Raw genomic sequence first — 21,240 nt, 5'->3', positions numbered from 1 at the left:
CATATAGCTTTAACGAGCTATGGAGCTCTGAATCTGAAGGGAAATCCTTTTGGTATTTAATATGCTATAAAATTGAACTGAAAAGCCAGTTTTTGTTCAATCAGGATGTTGTTTTCAAGGTTAAAAAATCTAATTTATTGATTTGTGTCATTTTAACTCTTCATTAAACTCCCAACTTTACTTACTGAAAAAAATCGTTAGTTGCTCGCGGTTTTTTTGTGATCCAAATCCAAACTTTATGTTTTAATTTTTGTTGGATAAATTTAATAAATTTTTGAAATTCACTAGATTTCGGCGAATTTAAGTAAATTTGAGCAATATCCGCCGACCTAAGTACGATCACTAGGGTAGTATTATTCATTCGATGACGCCAACGAACTATAAAGTTATATTTAAGGAAAAAAAATTAATGAATTTAAGATAGGAATGCTTTAACATCGAAATTTGGAACCAGTTTTTTTAATCAGGATGATGTTTTTAAGGTGGACCCAATTTGACTTGAAAAATCGATCAATGGGTCACATTTTACTCTATATTTCACCTCCCAATTTTTACACATTGGGTGAAAAATCGCCAATTGCTCAGTTATATAGGAAGCAATGAAGAAATTAAGTTTCATTTTCGTTAGAATTTCGGACCCGTTTGGAGACGTAAACGAGCATCCCGCTGTGTGAATTTTTGCCAAGTCACACCGGCTGATGCGTGCACTATGCAGCGGCAGTGTCGGGCGCGTCACCTACCTAGCAAGGGGCCTCCCGAACAAGCCATAATTCTTCCTTCCTCCAGACGGGCGAGCTGTCGCGCGACCATCACAAGCGCCAACCGCACAGCACACTGCCATATTATCAAATTTTATCCGCTCTTCGGGGGGTTGCCGCTGCCAAAATTCTGGGGGTGCTTTGCAGTTTGAGCCTCTTGCAGTATAAAAGATTGTGTGCCGCTCGCAACGGAGTTTGTGATGAGGCCCGCGAGCAGACGGAGAAATGACGCGAATTTCGCCGTTTGAGAGGGCTTGAATTATGCTCTGGTTGTGGAGAGCACTGAAATGTGTCATCTCTAACAAGAAAACTCGTAGGAATTTTGCTCGTTTTAGTTAGTGTTTTTTTTAAATTTAGTTGCAGAATTTTTTGTATTTGCCAATTGTAGGTATGTATATCATTTGACATAAGGTAATATTTGGGATTTTAATTAATTTTAATAAAAGTATACGTATGTACGAAACCGATAAATGATTAATTTTTCTGAGGCCGCTATGATTTTCAAATAATGAACATGAAACATGAGTTTATATTAAGCATTTTGACCAATTTAAAACTACATTTTTCTTGATTATTTCTGCAAAGCTTTTAAATCGATAAAATAATTAATGATATTTAGCTGAAAAATTTTACGTTTTTCCATGCTTCGCGAAACTTGCTACGCCTTCCTTTTATATATTTTTAGGATAGTTTTGGACATTTCCAATGAAATTTAAATTTGTGTTAATAGGAAAATTTAGAGTTCACCTCTTCTGAACATTATTACGATTTTTTCAAGTCGGCGTGTTTATTCAGCCTTTTCATCACACACAAGAATCTGTTAAGAGCTTTGCGCTGAAAGACACTCCAACTCGAGAAAGCAGATAAAGCTTATCACGCGTCTGCTGATTCGCAAACCGTGCGTGTTTCAGGAACGACTGCTCCTCTCCGTGCTTCCACAACACGTTGCCATGGAAATGAAAGAGGATATAATCTCGCCGGTCGAGGGACAATTCCACAAAATCTACATCCAGAAGCACGAGAACGTCAGGTGAGTCTCTTTTCACACGGACTTTGCATTTCTGGTAAAGGGGCTGTCTTTCTTGAGAAAATGAAAATATCGTTTTTTGAAACTCTGCTTGCGTCCTATTTTAACCTACAGAATTCTACGCAATTTCCGCTCGTGTCGCTTGATGACAATATTATGAGTTGCACAGAGACCAATAAGAGAAAAAAAATAATAATCCAACCACTCTAGCTCACCCCAGTACGCTTCGTAATTAGGGAAAATATACAGAGTTGCATCCACGTGCGTTCTAGCGTAAGTAAAAGGAGGGAAAAAAGTAGGCCTGCGCGCCATTTTAATTGCAATTAGTACGACGTCGCTCTCTAATGACTTGCAACACCGAGTTGGCGGAGTGAAATGCAAGCAGGGCCTCTCCATTTTCATCTCCTGCGCTGCCGCCAACGCCGCCGCCGTTTTCTTTGTTTTCCTCCTCTTGACTGTGCGGTTCTACATCGATGCGCACTTAACACACGTATGCACAACTGCTAACCTCGCCAAAATTTCCACTCTAATTTGGGAAACGTCCATAAAATAGTAATAATGTTACATTTTACGAGTTAAGTTTGGCAAAAACGCGGACAACCAAGTGTTTTTTTCGTCTTGATATAACGGCCCTTTTTACGAAATTTCACGGGTCGTATGACAAACTCTACGAAATTTACTCATGTAATCAGTCTGTACCATCAGAACCAGCAAATCCTAAAAATATTTTACAAGGCCATCTTAGAAAACGGTTAAAACCTCAATATCTCATGCATTTTTAAGTAACAGTATGCACTGGTTAGAATATTGTGCGGAACCTCTAAATCTTATGGTCCAATCATATTCGTGCATCAGATTGATAAATCTTTTCAATTGCTTTTTCAAACACGAGTTGCATTTTTCAAGAGATGTCTCGTGCAATTCCCTGAAAGTATAAATTTGGAGATTTTATGTGGAGTCATAAAGTTCAAGAGACAGCATTATTTTCTCCCTCTTGCAGGCATCTGTTTGCGCGTGTTTATTTTCTCGCTGTCAGTGGATATATCGTCGCACGCATCCTGTAAACAAGCTCTGGCGCCTGCTATAACTTTAATATTTAACGCGGCTTTAAACAAAGGCGAAAGTAAAGAAAAAATGAGGGCGATGCTCGCACCCGCCCGCACCGATAAGCGAAGGTCACGCGAGCAGACTCGTTTGCTCGCGGTGCTGGAAAATATCCGCCATTGTACGGAATTTCCCCTTTGGAACAAAATTTTCCTTGTATGTCGGCTTCCTCTTATTTTCTCAACGTGCGCGCGGTTACGACTAATAAATCTAGCCAAGGGGGCGCAAGAACAAGACGCGCGTGTTTCTTTATTATTCCTGCCCCTACCTCTTGTTTGTTTTCCAGTTTTGACGCAAATGTGCACTTTTTACTGCCACAAAGAGGAAATTGCACGACTTTTTAGCCTTTTTTGGAAATAAAGGAAGTTAGTTGCACTTTTATTTTGGCGTGCGGTCGCAGTAAAACGGCAGCAGAGGCAAAATTAAAAACGGGCAGTTTTTCTCCTCCGAAAAACGGTTCGCTATTTTTTCTCCGCTGCTGTGAATGGGAAGGCCAAAGTGATTTTTAATTAAATACGTTAGATCCGGCAGCGCATTCAATGGGCCTCGACCACCTACAAAAAGTTAATTTCATTTTAATGGTCGTTATAAGAAGAGTCCAGTTTTTCAAAGCTGTTTTTTTCCCAATAAAACAACAACTAGCAAAAAATGTTTGCTTTTTCAGATGGTGAAAATTTTCTATATTTATTAAGCAGAATGAAATCACCAAAAATTACAAGTCTTAAGCTTAATGTTGGATTCTTTTAATTAAAAACATAAAAATTTTTGTTAGCTATAATTTCTGGGGTATGGAAAACCTCGGAAAATGTATTTCATTATATTTGTGATCTGGAAATGAAAATGAGTGATTGAAACATCCAGTTTAATTTTTCTATGTAATTAACAATGTATTTAACAATTCTTCAATGAAAGTATTTTTTTTTCAAATTTCCGTCCTTTGGCGTGGCCTATTTAATATAAAAAAACATTCATGCGATGGCAATGAATTTTTGTTATTCAATTAATATAAAAATCTAAATAATGAAATACAAACCATTTAATTTAAGCTTAATGTAGATTCAATTTCCTAAAATTCACCTCACATGAAGTCTCATCCCCTTCAAAATTCGTGTGATTCCGCAGAGGGACGCGCCACGCAAAACAAACCCCCCCGTACTCTGGAGAAATCAACAGTCGCACGTCTGCCGAAACGCATAAACCAAAAACGACCGGGTTTTTGTTCCAAACGTGTGAATTTCGGCGCCGCAGCTCTTCTAATTAAGTCGGTGACCGTGCAATTTTTGTACTGCCGCTGCTTTCGACGGGGGTTCAGAGCCGCATTTCGGCGCCGATCGATGCACCGCGCGAGCTAACATACAACACGAGTTCCCCTGCGGGCGGCAAACAACGCGTACGGAGAGCGAGTAGTGCATTCATTACTCGCGGTTTCGCCGCTCTTATCGACTCGTGAATAGGCAGCGCCGTCAGCCAGAGCGAGTATATGCGGTTTGATTAGCCGACCTGATGGCATTTCGCCCTCAAACCAAACGGATTCCCCGCCAGACTCGCTCGCGGAAATTAATCGGTGTGTGGTGGGTGGCAACTCCTTTTCGACGCTCAACTTCCTTGATCAAAATATGCTATTATTAGATATTTTCTACCTCAGAACAGATGTATGAAAAGGCCCACATAGTTCGGACCTGGGAATACATATTTTATTTGGTATAATAAGTTTAGTGTGTATTATTCACCAAAATAAAATACTTCTCTAGACAAAATGAGATTTTTTACCTAAACTTTTACGGTCATATAGTTTTAAAATAGTTCAAAAATACATAGGTGTGCAAAGAATTCAATTTTTGTTGGTTTTTTTTCGATTATTCTAATTGGTGAATTATTTTAACCAAGGGAATGATGAAAAATTCACTGATATGTATGGAGCGGCGTGATCTGATTTTTCCCTTCCAGTTTAAATTTTGAAACTTTTTATTGGATCGCAGTTGCTAGGGAACACTTTCTCTTTGCAGACGCAGCCTGAGTGCTGTTTAAAAAGTGATCCACTTATCTCTGGAGTGGTTCAGTTTTTCCGCGTGGAAAATCGCCATCCTGTTATCTTGCCTGCTTTCGAGTATTCTCACTCGACATTTCTGGCCTGTTTCAGCATTTTATTCGCAGACATCGTTGGCTTCACGGTTCTGGCCTCGCAGTGCACCGCGCAGGAACTGGTGCGTCTGCTCAACGAGCTCTTCGGCAGATTTGACCAACTCGCTGCCGTAAGTGCCCTTCACGAATCCACCACCGAAAAATACAAATATTTATGTCAGCTTAAGGCTGTGCGTTTTGGTTTACTTATATTTTGGTCAGAACTGTTAACTCTTTTAGTTTGCTTCTTGATCTTAAAAATAGTTGACTTTAATTTTTCTTTATTAAAAGTTTTTTATTTTGTATTTTTTTAACTGAACAAATGCTGCCATAAATTTAAATTCGGAGGCAAATTAATGGGCTTCAGTAATTTTTTTTATGAGTTTTGAAAATAACAATAAAATAAAATTAAAATCTTCATTTGTTACAAAAATTACAATATATGTTATTTCTCATTCCTAAGTAATGTTGTGATTTTGTTATAAAAAAGAATGGCAAAAGTAAGTAATCTATATGTGAAATAGGACAAAAAGTTGGTACAAAATTGCTTTGAATTTCAATAATACGTGCTCGTTTCACTTCCATTACTTAGTATCCTGTGCCAAAAATAGTCTTAAGAAAAAACCAAAACGCGCCGCCTTTTTAATATCAAGCGTGCCGAAGAACTTTTCTGGTTGCTGGAAACGATTTTCCCATATTCTACGCAACAATAGTGGAGCATGATTAAAAAGCAGTGCTCAATATTTGCTTCAGGACAACCACTGCCTGCGGATCAAAATCCTGGGCGACTGCTACTATTGCGTCTCGGGCCTGCCAGAACCTCGCTCGGACCACGCCCACTGCTGCGTCGAGATGGGCCTGGACATGATTGACGCGATTGCGTAAGTTGTCATTTACCTCGCTCTCTTTTCATTTGCGTGCACAATACGCGAGCGAGCGACGATCAACATGAAAATGCTCGCGCTGCTGACAGAATCCTCTCTTGCGCAAATCTCCTTTTGCCTATGCCGCACAAAACGACCTCTTTCGTGTCGCGAGGAGGCGCCTTTTGTGTAATGCACGTGCCACCAAAGTCCTTCACTTTGCTTTTAAAGTCTATTATAATTTAAAAATAAATGTAAACCGGTTCATAGCGAAATGAATTTGGGAAAAAATTATTTTTACCTTATACCGTATTCTAAACTTTGAAATTAGATTAGGTTTTGCCAAAGATTTTCCATTATTCATGGTTTCGAGGTTGATAGACGCTCAAATATGGAATTTTGGAGACTTTCTGTGACTGTCAAAGCTACTAGGTTAAAATAAAGAACCGCTGTATAATTGATTGACAAAATTGTTTCATTTTATTTTGCTATTGGTTTCTTCAAAGCCGGATTGTGCGAATACTGTACTAGAAATTGATGAGGACTTTCCTGATGTGGGGATATTGATTCAATTATCTTTTTTCCGAAGCAGATCCCGTGAAATGGGATAAAAAATGAGTTTCATTCAATTCCCATGCGATAATATCGAGGCTAATAGCGCGCTTATGATGCACATGTGGGTGAAAAGAATGAGCTGCTCTTCTTGCATCATTCGATAAGGTGAAAAGGAGAGATGATGGCCTTTTATGCATTCAACACGCGGCGGAGGCGGAGGGCGGAGCCGAACAATAGACTTACACCTCGGAGGGCGAAAATCGATGCATGTGCACCTCTTTCCTCAGGGTGCACTCAAACAAAGTGCCTCCGCTCGTGCACGAGTCACATTCAATCCGCTTCCGGCAAAAAGGCGATTGTCATGCACGCTTCAAATCGGAAAAATTCTTGAATTTCGTCCCCTTCTTGTTGCAGTTCCGTGGTTGAAGCGACGGACGTTCAGCTCAACATGCGCGTTGGAATCCACTCTGGACGCGTTCTGTGTGGCGTGCTCGGTCTGAAAAAGTGGCAGTACGACGTGTGGTCCAACGACGTCACCCTGGCCAACAACATGGAGGCCGGCGGTGAGCCCGGGTAAGACCAGATTTATGGCTTGGCCGGCCGCAACTTTACCCGATTTATTACGCCACTGCCAATTTGTCTCTTGCACTTTTGCTTCCACTCTCCAGGGAAAAACATTCGAGCATTAAATTTGTCGTAATTGAAGAGTTTCCCTTCTCTTTAATTTGATTTCTTAAATATGGTTGGATTTGTTCACGGTGTTTGACAGTGAAAATTTTATATTAAATTTCCAAGGAGTTGCAATTTTTACATGTTTTTAGCTTTTGAAAGTGTGGAGTTTCAAAATTCAAATTCAAAATTAAATAGGATACAGTTTTCTTGATATATTCTTTTATAAAAATATTACCGACTAAACTGGAGTTAGCAAAACGAACAAAAATGAATAAAAAATAGCAAACACCATGATTTTGATCCCATTAATATTTCAAAATATTGCATTCAGAATCATAAACGGTAGAAATGGTCATCTAAAAATTCACATTGTTTCCATTTTTTTACACTAACAGGCATTCAACTTTTTATTTTTAAAAGACACGTGTAAAACATAATTTTTGTTAAAAAATCTTAAACACGCGATCAATCATTTTTCCTTTTAAAATTCAGGTTCTTTAAAAGCGATGTAATAGACTTTGACCATTTGAGACAATTTTCTGCACTTAGGATGGTTTTAGGCTCCGAAAAAGGTTATATAGATTTTTTAAATTGTGGCTCAAAAGTCTTCCAAATGCGTGATTCGTGCTCATTTAGAATCTAAGGGTAAATCATAATACACACAAAAAATAATCAACCGTCTTAAAATCCCAAACATTTCTGATTAAAACAATAATTTCACTGAAAGCAGGGCAAAAATTGTTTTCCTGTCAACCGGGTAATTGAATCGGAGCTTTTAGCTCCTTCCCGGCCATATTTGCTTTTATTAAATTGTAATTCCACCTCGTAACTCAGCGCCTGCGGAAAAAAGAAGTAGGCACGCCGCAGAACAGGCCCGTGGAGCAGGTTGCCTAATTACATCTGAGCGGCACTGTTTGCGCAGCTGCATTTTCAATTTTAATCAAGCAGCGAAATAAACTTCGAATTCCCGGCCAGCAGAGCAACATTTCATCATAATTCCATATCATTTCCCGATCAGATGCATGAGTGCTTTTTAATTAGTGATCAAAGCGATTCGCTTTAGCGAGGCGTCGCAGGGAAAGCGAATAAAAAACGCGGCGAATCGGATTTCATTATTCAGCAAACACCACCAGCTCGAATGGAAAGGGATTTCTCAATCGGAACTTTTATCAAAATCGCACACTCCCCAATTTGCTAATTGGATCGAAATTCCATCAACGCGAAAGCGAAATTTTTCCACACTGGCGAACTGAAATCGAAATTTCTCCGCTTTTGAAAACCTTCTTTGCTAAAACCAATTAGAGCTGGCGTTTTCATGTCTCTCGCGACGAACACGCAAATTCACTCGGCGCTGCGATTAATGAAGATGGATTGACATGCGAAATGACAATGACTGATGCATCGCATCACTGCTGTCACAGCAACCTGCTGCGGTATCCAAAATAAGCAAACAACCCTTTTCCACCGATTTGTTTCCCCTGGCAACACACGCAGTCCAATATCCAAATTAGCCGTAGTTTGCGACTGGAGAATCCAATTCCGGATTTGTGCATGTTTATGTTCGGTTGCAGGCGAGTTCACGTTACGCAGGCGACGCTGGACTACCTTGGTGGAGAGTACGAGGTCGAACCGGGCTACGGCTCCACCAGGAACAACTACCTCAGGGACAACAGCGTCACCACGTACTTCATCGTGCCGCCGCCCCGCAGGAGAAAGGTCAGTGTTTTTAATTCACTAAGTATATAGTATTATATTTGCCAACGTAAAAGTAATTCAACCCATAAAGTAAATTTCAAGAATTTCATTTAAAAATTAATAACTTATACATAATTATCTCACTTCGAGCCACCAAAAGTCATTGTAAAATTTATTCGTGAACAATTTTTCTAATCGGGGAATTTTTCGGTTGGCAGCCTCGGCCCGTAATGACGGGTGTCAACAAGCGGAAGCTGTCCTTCAGGAACGTGTCCAACGTGGTCGTGCAGTTGCTGCACTCGATCAAGTACTCGATGGAGGTGCCCTTTTCCAACATGGCAGTGGCTCCAGGTGGAAGTGCCGACAAGATGCACGCTGCGAAAAAGGTAATTTTGATTTACTTACCTTGGGAAAGTTCCGAGCGAGATTAAATCCGAGGCGGAAGGTCACGCCAAGTGTCGGGAAGTAGGTCGTGTTTCAATTGTGATATTATCGTGTTAATTATTCCGCGTCGCAGAGATGCAACCTACTTGCAGTGGAGTGGAAACTTTGACTTTTTCACTTTGGCGCTTCTCGAGGCGCGGCGTAGTAATAAAATTTGTAATGACGAAGCAGCAAATTCGATTAAACATTCAAGGCTAACGCGAGTAGTAGTGTGTATGTTTGAGTTGTTAAAAGTCGGCTCGTTCTGGGATCAATAAAAGGCAGGCCGGGCGGCAATCTTGGTGCTCTTGGCCGCGGGCCAAATTCAACCCAGACCTACGCCACGGGCCTGTTCTCGCCGCACGCGCCGCCTGCAAAGTGACGTTCCAAATCGACGAAAGGGACAAAAGAAGCAAGCCGACTTTGCAATTACCGCCGTCGTAAAAAAAAGCGTAACCAACCAGTGCATGTGTGTGCTAGGGGGTAATTGAATCTCTGCGGCTGCTGCTTGCGGCACACGTGTTTGCACTTGAGACGAATGACCACAAATTATTGAGGAAAGTCAGGAAATGGGACCTGACATTTCCCCTGACATTTTGGTCTTTCAGACGTGTAATAAATGCCGGCCGCCTTAACAAACGTGTCTTTTACATTTTTTTAATTGCCGGCAGTAGATTATTTAAGGGTGCGTGTTTTTGTTTCACTTTCTAAGAAAGGGAAGGACATGCATGTATGTTGAAAACACAAAATATAATTTGATACTTGAAGCTAGAAATACTGAAAATAAGAGTTCCGTTCGAATTTTTGGAATCGGCCACCGCGCTGAACAAAGAGAGCTGCCGTATTGTCATCACTGCTCATTGTCAGGGTGGCAAAGGATGCGTTAATTTTTAAAGTGATTGTTACATCATTTCCCTATGTTTCTAACCAAAAAATCGTCCAGGAGCAAATAAAACGTGTCCTGTATCGATTATTTTTAACATATGGGAAGGCCGGTTTAGCTGAAATCATCGTATTATATTTTTTTACATCCATGCATGTCCTAAAAAGTAAATAAATACAATAATTTGTTAAACGGAAATATAGACTAATATTAAAATGTGGGACATGCACGATTTAGAACACATGCGTATTTGAAACGAATAATCTGATAATTTTCAACTTGTATAATTACGTTTCATTTTCAACCCATCTCTCCATGCCTCCAATTTGCTAATGATTAAAATTCCATAGCGCTTTTTAAACGTAAGCGGCAACTAGGGACTAACTCGAGTAATAAAAGTAGCGTTGGCAACTAGGATCACGTGCAAAACCATGTACATGTATAGTAGAGTACACTGGGTATTTTATTGATACATTATTCTCGGCATGCTTTTTCTGGCGTAGGACCCGGTAAGTGTGTCTGCCACTCTGCTCTCCTGCGATCATGCGCGCGCCCAGTTCCATTTTTATCTCGTTTTCACGCTGGCAGACATAATCACTTTCATCCTCTCAGATCCAATTAAAGCTCCAATCCATCACGAAAGCAAAAAAGGCAGATGCCATGCACCCTTTACAATAAAAAATCGGGTCACTGCGCCCGGCATTTGACCCGCAGTGCAGCATAACTATGTCGTTTTGGCTTGATGGCCTGCGAAATTAGATGAGCTTTGGCTCCGTGCATGTGGATATGTGGATGGCTGCGTTTCCATTAAATCGCAGGGTTAGCGGCACTCTTCATTAGGCGATACACACAACAACACACACCGTCTGCTGGGAAATTCGGATCCGATTCGGTCTTGATTGAGCAATGAATAATTAATGAAACGAATTTGCCAGCGCACGACACAAATCACTCCATGCAGCGGTACGATCAGATAATTAGTCTGGAATGTGGCATTTTAGTCGCTTTGTTAGCTCAAATTTCAGAACAAAACACATTTTTCATCAAACTCAAACAGCGATACCTTTGGTTAGTCTTGGGTTGATTGAATTTTTCCTGTTTCTTCGGCCAGGTGCTAGATCTGCAAAGGGTGCTCCACGCCGACCCAGCCACCTCAGGAGGCAGGCCCTTCGGTGGTGACTCCCTCGACTTGAGGGACATTGCTGGAAAGGTAAATTAATTGTTTGGTTCAATTCTAGGTTCAGAAGACTTCATTTTGACTCATCTAATTTACATGCATTTATTTTAAAAAAGATCAATGCATATAAAACATCAGGACCTCAAAAATTCCGAATTTTTAAATGCTTTGCATGGTGTAGTTATAAATTTTTACCAATTCACTCCTTGCTTAAACCACTTAGTGTTCAAACCAGCCAGTAGATGGCGCCAACGATTATTTACGATTTTTGACAAATCAAATTTTTGGAGACTTTTATTAAATTTTTTCCTGATGGTTTAATTATATTCCTCCAGCCCAGACAATGCTTTTTAACTACTTTGATTTTTTAAATTGGCCGTTTGCGAAAGTCCTTAGTGTTCAAAGCTGATATAAAATATAAAGCCACCAAATAACTGCGGTCTTAAGGCATTTCCACTGCAATTTAAAACTTATTACTGAAATTGTTATATTTTTATACACAGAACACAAAAATCAATCCAGCCAACTATCGTTGAAACGTCAGCAAAGATTATTTTTGTTAAAAATAGTTTTTTTTACATTTCTACGGCGATTGGGTAAAGCAATGAATGGATAAAGCAAAAAATAATTATTAGCGTATGCACAGCAGCATGATTGAGCCCTAAAACGGAGAGTGATTGCTTTAAAACTGTAATTATTCGGTTGGCGGCTTTGCACACTAAGTAGGGGCTTTTGCAAGTGAGTTTAAAGCATCAAATCTGTAATTTAGTTAGCTGAAGGAAGAATATTAAGTTTTTAACAGCACAAAATGTAATTTTTGCTTTAACAATTATTCAAATATACTAGTAAAACATTTGTAAACAAAATTTGATTGGAAGACAATGCAACTGTTACCATTTTGCTTGCTGGCAAGATCCAATTCAAAGAAATCGCAGGCAATCCGCTCGTCTTATTCCCATGTTCCCTATTTTTCGTGTGATTTCAGAGCAAATCCAGTGACAAGTTTAAGCGACCATTCAAAAAGCGCCACTCGAGCGTCTACCACCAGCCGTCGAACCGAGTGAATAAGTACCTGGCGCAGGCCATCGAGGCTCGCAGCGTTGATCGGGAGAAGGCGAACCACGTGACGCTGGCCACCCTCTGCTTCAGAGACCACAACAAAGAGAGCCAGGTGAGTCGAGTGTGTCAACCTGCTTGGTGCTCGAATGTCTCGCCGCACCCGATGACGGCAGGACGTTTTTGTGTGTGCGGCAACTCAAATAGATTGCTATCGCCTCTTACTCGAGCCGTGGGCGAGAAAGGGAGAGAGGAAACGTACGACTAGTTAATCATCACCCAGCTTGTTTTGTCTAACTGGGATTTCAAATATAATTTAGGTTGGTTTCCTGGAAAATCTGAGCATTAATTTAAAAGCAAGAATAGAATAAATTGGAAAACGCGATATTTAAAAAAAGTGTTATAACAAATAGAAAATAAAAGGAATTATTGGTGTCTTGAAGTAAATTAATTATAAAGAAAATAACGTCACACGCTGAAATTTTCAGCACGTATAAATTATAAAATTGTTAAATTGTTGAAAAAGATTAAAAGGCTAAAGGGAACGCAATTGTGGTAATTACACAGGGCAATTTTGAAGGCAGACTCTCCTTGTCAAAAACGAAAATGAATTAAGCGAAACATCAAAAAGAGCTTCTTTACTAAAATTGATTTAATTTATTTTTTTATAAATATTTTATTGCGTAGACTGTTTTGAATGATCTTAAAAATATAATAATTTTTTTTATCTTTGCACATTTGCATAATAGTGCGATTTTCCAGAGGGAAAACATGTTGCTACAGTGGAACAAATGATTATAACACACACAAAACAGCCTTTATGCGGTTCTATAAACTCCTCTCACAATGCAAGACTGAAAGAGTAAAAATGTGCATCACACATCAACAGCTTCACTTCTGCCTCGTGAGCTGGCTGCTATTCATTACTCGCTCTCGCCTCTCACCTATTTGGTGAAAGAACAATCGGGCAACTTCACTCAGGCCAAGCAAGCACTCAAGAGGCTGCCGGCTCTTTATTTTAAATGTGTTTCCAGCTCAGCCTCCGCCGCCCGAGAGGCGCAAACTTTTCCCCGAACGCACGTGCACACACAATTTCGCCAGAGTGCCGTGCGTTTCTCAACTTTGCGCGCCGAGTCAATAGCGAGGCCTGGGACTACAAGCACCGCTACTTTTCAAGTGAATCTCGAAATTTTCCGAGTAAACATCCGATTGGTCGACTAACTTATTCCGGAAAGGGAAACAGCTTAAATTACGGTCTGAAAATACGATGCAGACTCTACTTCATAACGTAAAGCTATTTTAAAATTTGTTGCAACTAATTTGTAAGCGTATGGCTGCGATTTTATGATTTCAGCATCTTTAGTGATCTTATCCATAATTGCCAATTTGTGGCTACTTAATAAGTTTTGAAATCGCGTGGGGTTTACCTCGTTTGCGCTTCAGGAAGCCGAGATAATCGAATTTGAATAAATTGCTCTTGAAACTTTGAGTGCCTGTTGTAAAGTAAGCAAATTTGGAATTTAGAAAATTTTCATTCAAATCTGTTGAAACCTGCCAAGCACCTGTCCATCATTTTGGCAACAAAAACGTCTTATCCAACTCTACAATATGTTAGAAAAAATGTTGCTATGAAAAAATTTTCCGACTTGCCAATTCACGATTCATTTCCAATTTGTGTTAACCATAGAAAGGTTGTCGAAAGGAATCGGATTAAATCATTTTGAATGGGTACAAACCGACACGCTTTGATGGTGTGCAAATTTCCTGATAAAGTTGTTCTCGTGAATTATTTTGCTTGCTACAGCCGATCTATTTCGTCGGTCGGGATTTTCCGCATGCTCGCCTTTTCGCACTCAGCCCGTATCGCCGGTCAAGCCGAGCGAGAGTAAATATGCGCCATATAAAAACGATTCACGCGCGCACTCTGTTGTTGTTCGAGTTACCGAACACGGCCGCTTGCTTATTGATCTCATCTCGCCGGGGAGAAATTCGCAAATGTACAGTGCATTTGGCGGGCAGGGCAGGACGTTCGAGTCTCCTAAAAAGAGCTTTAAAGTAATAAAACACTCGGTAGCGTCGGCCGGAATAACATCTCCCGGGGGGATTGGAAAACGGTGCTGCCGAGGGCAAAAAGCAGACAACTGCTCGCGACTCACAAAGTGCGGATTTGCCAAAAAGGAAAAGGGTCACCTGGGCGAGTTCGGCTTATCACAGCCGGGGGGAAATGTAATTAACGGGCGCGCAAGGAATGCAAATGCTGAAAGTTGCCCGAGTTTGCAGAGCTTGACACAAGGGCGGAAATCTGACACGGAGGCTTTCACAGTTAACTTCTGAAAATAACTGCTCTGTTCCTCAATTTTTATTTTTAAACGTAGGAATAGTTTTAAACTGATAAGTTTTAATTTATTTTTCACGTGGTTCAATTTTTTGAGTCTATATACGTTAAGCAATGCCGTTTTTTCTTCAGATTTTGTCCAGGGCTATTTTCCAGCCGCAAGGCACAAATGTTTGATCAAAAATCGTATACTAGTCACAATTAGAAATGTAAATATAGAAAAGTGATTTTGTGTCATTTCAAAAAATATTTGTTTATTTGACTTTGAAATATTTAGTATCACTTAAGATATCGTTCAAAATCCATTTGATTGCAGTAATTAGATCAAATTGCACAATGCAAAATTGTATACAAAAATTAATGGAATCAACGGCAAGAAGGAAAAAATGACAGTTCAAAAAACCAAGTTGTAAGAAAATGCAACCCTGTTTCCTGCTCAAGATTTAATATTTGTACTTTTGCACATTTCAAATAACCAAACTGGAATTTAACTTACCTAAACAATTACCTTTTTAAAATTAATCACCAAAAATGTTTCAATGGCCTGATTAAGTCATTTTCATATCAAGAAATAAAGAAAAATTAATCTCCTCTGAGTTTAAATGTCTAATTTTTCGTGGATTTTAGAAAACAAATATTCTCGCTAATCACCGCTAATATGTGACCATTTCTGCTCCACAGTACCACGAAGACACGGATGTGGGTTTCGGCAGCTCGCTGACATGTTGCCTGCTTCTGCTGACGCTGCTGGGCGCGGTGCAGAGCATCGTGTTGCCCAGGACCACTATCCTGCTGGTGCTCTTCCTCACTGCCTTCGCGTGGGTGGCCGTCGTGCTGATGCTGCTGCTCGCCGTCCGCCTCCGTATCATCCTCTGGGACATTTCGCAGAGCTTCGTTCTCCGACTCGCCATCACCGCCTTCTCCATCATCCTTGTCTACGCTGTCGGACAAGTCAATGTGGTGAGTCTCACCACATCACAATTCCTCAAACACTTTTTTGCATTCTTGTTTGTTTTACTGTCGAGGCTGCCAAATATTATGTTAAAAATGGGGAATGAAGTAAAATTTCCAGGATTTGACGAGCATTTTCTATGTTCCGAACAGGAAAAAATAGATGTCTTGACTGTCTAAAAGTTATAAAAAATCCCATTTTCAAACTTTTGTTAATTTTTGCAAAGGATATATGAGAAAAAATACAGAATACTAAAATATAGTAACCTATTATTTACTGATATTTTCCTCAAAATCGATTACTGAACATAATATATTATTTTGCGATAACAATAAGACAAAAATTAATATAATCCGCATTTTGCACATCCCTAGTCATTTTACACTTAATTTAAAAGTGATAGTCTAAGATGAAAAAAGCTGTTGAAATATATTGCGTTCCATCTACGATAAATTCGTAAATTTCACAGCTTTTTGAACTCTCTTTGAAATTAAAAATAAATTTTGGGTGTAAACATTTTAGTTCACGTGTCGAATCGATGCGCCGTGCACCCCGCTGGCGACGAACGGCTCAGCGCCGCAGTGGCCGCATGTCGGCGACCACCGCGCGTGCCCTCTGCCCCAGTATGTGGTGCTGTCGTGCTCGCTCGGCTACCTGGCGGTGGCCGTCTTCCTGCGCCTGCCCATCGCCATCAAGGCCGCCCTGCTCACCCTGATGGCCATTGTCTACATTCTCCTGATCGAGCTCTCGCACAAGCAACTCTTCGACTGCTTCGACCACCGCGTGCAGTGAGTTCTCTTGTCCGCCCTTCAAACTTTCAAATTGCACACTTTGCTTTTCTTGCCCCAGGGATAACTTTGCCAAGGTCACTCGCTCTCTGCTAGGAAACTTTTTCAATTTCGCTTTGCACAAATAGTAAAGTTGGTTACTTGTCGGGATTGGAAATAATTCCCTTGTACTCATGAAAACAATTTTTAGAATATTTTAAGAGCCATAAAAAAGTCTGGAATTTTTTAAATCTATTTTTTACCATTTCCCTTGGCTCTCTGGATTATTCATTGAAATCCAATAACTTTGAAACAAATTATGATGATTTGAAATTCGTTAAATTTTGACCTGTAAATTGAAGAGACGTGGATCTATTGAACCATAAATAAAATATCATCTTTTATCGAATGATAGCGCCCCCCCCCCCATAAATTTTGATTCGTGTCACAATCTCTAGTTGCAAATTTAATTTCGCTTCCTTAATATAAATTGACTTCCAGTTCCTTTTCTTTATTACCTGAATCGTACGTGTTGAAAATCAGGCGGACGCTTTTACGGAATCAATTTTTCATCCGGGGCGTTGCCTGCGTGGCGATCGTTGGAAATAGACCTTGATTTAAACATTCCCCAGCGACAGACAGCTTGTGTATTTTGCCAAAGCGCGTGTTAATAATTCACTCGGCAGCTCCATTGTGCCCCAACACGTGCTTGCGGTGGTCTATGTCATCATGTTCTCCGTGGCCGTTTTGATTCACGGCCGGCAGGTCGAGTGGACGGCGCGGCTCGATTTCCTCTGGCAGATGCAGGTCGGTTTCATTGCTGAGGAATGGGGTGAGAAAATGCTGACAAATTCGTGTCCACAGGCCAACGAGGAGAAACGGGACATGGACGCGCTGCAGCACAGCAATAAGAGGATTCTGTTCAACCTGCTGCCAGCCCACGTCGCCACCCACTTTCTGGACAACCAGTTTAGGAACAACATGGTGAGTGAGGTCAGAGTTCTATCGTGTCACGGCAGCTATAGCGTGTTTCGGGTATTTTGGCTTGTTAGCCCTTTGTCGCTGCTGCTGTTTAAAAGTAGGCTTTAGTTGGGAATTAAAGACGGACCTGTTTTTTCTCATTTTTTACTTTCGCTCTAGAGATTAACTGAATACAAAATAGGCAAACTTAAAATTTATCATCTTGAACCGATTTTCAAGCCCAAAACTATCCAAATAAATTGTAAAACCTTAAAATCGTGCAAAATGGTTTTAAATTTTCGATGGAGATTGATGTTTATGTCGTTTTTCTGGTGATTTTTCGATAGTTAAAAGGTTTTTTGATGCCCATGTTAATTCGCGAAACAAAAATTAATTATTGGTAATTTGAGAATTTAAGGCGTTTAAAATTAAACCTATTATTGAATTTTTTTTCTAAAATCCGAAGTTCTCATTTCCAAAATTTTATTAATAACCAAATTTAACAGTGGTGACCTTTGACCTTGACCTAGGATATCAAATTTGGTGTCAGTTTGAATGGGCTCGGTGAGAGAATCCAAAGAGTTCTTTTGATTTATAAAATAGCTCTATGGGAAGATGAGATACTGAGGTCTCAAAGTTATCCAAAATTTGTCTTGCAAAATATTTTTATTTTGTCAGACACGTTTTACGACGCTGTCTTCCAGAAGAGACTGATTTCCAGCGTAAACCTCGTTGAGTTTGCTTGATCTCATGCCAATTTTGTCCTTCCATTTCGTCAAATTTTATTTTTGACACTATCAATTCTAATAAAAATTTATAAAGACCAAAAAACCGTCTAAAATTCCCAACCCTGTGGGCAAGGCTTGGTAATTGGGTGGAAATCGCGATAAGCCTACCATTCTTAGTGAGTTGCATGTCCTTTGGGGATAGAAAACAAATATTGATTGTAGTTTGCAGAAAATAATGTGCAAGTTTTCCTTTTTCTGAGCCAAGCGTATTCGCCCTTTTTTAGTGCATAGAATCAGAGAAGTGTAATTTTTGTCATTTATGTTTCGGTGGTGGGAACATGTAGATGAGCATGCTAAATTAAAATTATGTAGGCCCCTCGGTACTTTGGCTCCGGAAACAAGGAGAATGTTTCCCTGTAGATGTTGTGTATTGTTTGGTACCTAAACTTTGTCCCTGCGTTTTGGACTGCCATGGCAGAACACTTTGTCGCAGGACCTGTACCACCAGAGCTACTCGCGGGTCGGCGTCGTCTTTGCCTCGATCAACAACTTCAGTGAGTTTTACTCAGAGCTGGACGGCAACAACCAGGGCGTCGAGTGTTTGCGCCTGCTCAACGAGATCATCGCTGACTTTGACGAGGTTTGATTTCAGTTAACCATTTTTTTTATTTAAAAAATAGGACAAAATAACATGGTTTTGTCCAGCACGTTTTTCAAACCGGTTTTTTCCAACCATTTTAGCGACAGTTTAATGCTGAACTCAGGAATGCTTTCAGCTGATTTATTCCTACTTCAGCCAGTTTACACTGCTTTCAGCAAAAAGCATTTTTGTTAGGCAGCCTATTGTTTGAGAAATGGAGCAGCGATGCCTGCCAACAATGTTAAATTTCGGATTTTACCCATTTTCTCGACCAATTAAACGGTTTGACAATGCTTTTTTCGTTTGGTATCGATTTATCTCGTTGAGATCTATTCTACAACGAGCTAAATTTCCATTCTGGCAAAATAAATCATGACTTCGACTAAGGAGACTGTGCTCACTGCTTGGTAAGCGTGCAAGCTCTGTAGCGAATTTTTTCAGAAATAAAACAGCAACCTAGGAAAACGTTTTGCTTTTTCCGTTTTTAAAAAATATGTATTCGAAAACAAGAAACACAGATCTACGTTAGTTTAATCTGTAACTTGGAAATTTTACGCCAAATTTACCCAGCCATTTGCTTCAAATAAAAATTTCTACCAGTCCGAGTTCCATCACAACTGTCAAACCAGGCGCCGCGTGTATGCTTGTCTTAATGCGTGATTCTGAAAGCAGCTTCTCGCTGAGGACCGGTTCAGGGCGATCGACAAGATTAAGACTGTCGGCTCGACTTACATGGCAGCCGTCGGACTGATTCCCGAGCTCAAAATCCAGGACGACGACAACGATGCCACCGCCGGCTTCTATTTGGGGACGCTCGTCGAATTTGTCTTCGCGATGAGGGAAAAGTTGCTCAACATTAACGAGAACTCATACAACAATTTCATGCTCAGAGTCGGTGAGTACTTGTCTTAAAATTTTTTTGCTCTAAAATAATATTTGACCTTTAAAAATTGATATTATAATGGTTGTTGTTGTTTTCAATTTGGTACTTTTTTCCAAAATTGAAATGTTTTTTGCCGCAATCTGACCCTTCATGCGCCTTAAAGTTGCTCTGGAATGAGATTTCGGGCACATCAGGTCGTTTCCTAAGCGCTCTGATGTCTTCCATTGTGTTGAAATTGCACTCTTTCTGAAAGCTCTTGACTTGATTGTTCAAATAGTGAGCAGATTTTATAAATCAAACCAATATAGAGCCCACGCAAGCGTCGGTAAAATTGGGATTCAATGATATCAATCGCCCCAGGGCTACCCTGGCGCCAGAGTTCGATTTCTGATCTGTTCTTATGGTTTTATTTGGCCTCATGGATGATCACATGATAAAAATAAACCGTTCGTGCAATGATTTTCTCAATTTTCACCTGAACTCAGTAGACGACAAATTCTCATTTCTCCATATTCCACTCCGAATTTATGAAAATAAACTGGTCATTTGTCATAATAAATTTCAATTTCAGGCATCAATATTGGGCATGTGGTTGCCGGAGTAATTGGCGCCAGGAAACCGCAATACGACATTTGGGGCAACACAGTGAACGTCGCGAGCAGAATGGACTCGACGGGCCTGCCCAATCACACTCAAGTGAGTTGTCGATATGTTATGCTTTTCAACCAACAGCTTTCTTTCTCGCCGCAGGTGACTGAAGAAGTGTACCAAGTGCTGAAAAATTACCCGTACGAGTTCCAATGCAGGGGCAAAGTGAAAGTGAAAGGCAAGGGCGACATGACAACCTACTTCCTCACCGATCGCAAGCAGCAAGGCACAATAAGGGTGGAGGAGCTGAACAGCCTCAGGCACAACCCCAATACGTCGAGTAAGTTGCGATATTTCATTGCGAGCGAGACTGCTCGTCGATGAAATCCACTTGGTTGTTTCCTCTGCTTGCTCCTGCCCTTCACCTGCCACCTCTGTTGATTGTTATTCCTTTTATTGTTTTGAATAAACCAAACGATTCTCTACCCCAATTTATAGCATGTCTTCCTGGCACACCTCTCATTTGTGGTATATCAGATCGTTTGTCTCCCAATTTGTTTCCTTGTTCAGTTCAAGGCTGTGAGTTTTAGACGATGTTTCTAGTAAAAGTAGTCCACTATTTTTTCGGGTCTTCTAAAATATTTTTTTACCCTTAATATGGTATATTTTCCGAGCAAAAACTGTCACAATTTTCGTTATTGTTAAAGGTTTTATTTATTTATTATGAAAATTGAGGAAGGTTTTTCAGAAATTTCTGTGACAGAGGTCTTAGAACCATTTAAAAGTAATAATTTTGACACATAAAATATTAAAAAATCGTACACTGATTTACAATAATTGAACCTAATAAAATCACTTTTAAAACCAAATAAAACATTTTGAAAAGATCTTTCATTTAAAAAATTGAAATAAATTATTTCAGTGATCCTTTCCGATCTTTTTAATTTTTGTACATTCTGAAATATTTAAAAATGTCTGGATTTTTTAATAGAAAAATTAAAAGAGTAAAGCTAAAGGTTGTTACAAGAAAACTCAATTATTATGACATTTTCA

The 21,240-nt window shown here is 39.9% G+C and overlaps 1 protein-coding gene across 12 annotated transcripts in view; it reads left to right on the top strand.

Annotated features, from left to right (window-relative positions):
* Positions 1–21,240, top strand: part of rut (rutabaga) — a 93,314-nt gene that overhangs the window by 61,122 nt on the left and 10,952 nt on the right. For 9 of the 12 annotated variants that reach the window (XM_065483927.1, XM_065483937.1, XM_065483936.1 and 6 more), the window contains 16 exons: positions 1,670–1,788; positions 5,030–5,141; positions 5,764–5,891; positions 6,843–7,001; positions 8,672–8,816; positions 9,014–9,181; positions 11,213–11,311; positions 12,264–12,449; positions 15,351–15,629; positions 16,144–16,409; positions 17,075–17,195; positions 17,253–17,381; positions 18,555–18,716; positions 19,389–19,611; positions 20,171–20,295; positions 20,350–20,527. In XM_065483927.1, coding sequence (XP_065339999.1) covers positions 1,670–1,788; positions 5,030–5,141; positions 5,764–5,891; positions 6,843–7,001; positions 8,672–8,816; positions 9,014–9,181; positions 11,213–11,311; positions 12,264–12,449; positions 15,351–15,629; positions 16,144–16,409; positions 17,075–17,195; positions 17,253–17,381; positions 18,555–18,716; positions 19,389–19,611; positions 20,171–20,295; positions 20,350–20,527 — 2,599 coding nt within the window. The remainder of the gene's footprint in view (positions 1–1,669; positions 1,789–5,029; positions 5,142–5,763; positions 5,892–6,842; positions 7,002–8,671; positions 8,817–9,013; positions 9,182–11,212; positions 11,312–12,263; positions 12,450–15,350; positions 15,630–16,143; positions 16,410–17,074; positions 17,196–17,252; positions 17,382–18,554; positions 18,717–19,388; positions 19,612–20,170; positions 20,296–20,349; positions 20,528–21,240) is intronic. The other 3 variants (XM_065483938.1, XM_065483933.1, XM_065483935.1) reach the window with 2 other exon arrangements.

Source organism: Cloeon dipterum, chromosome 3, assembly GCF_949628265.1.
Source record: "Cloeon dipterum chromosome 3, ieCloDipt1.1, whole genome shotgun sequence".
Taxonomy (NCBI): Eukaryota; Metazoa; Arthropoda; class Insecta; order Ephemeroptera; family Baetidae; genus Cloeon; species Cloeon dipterum.
Note: the sequence above shows the minus strand (reverse complement) of the source record. Positions and strands in the feature narration are given on the sequence as shown.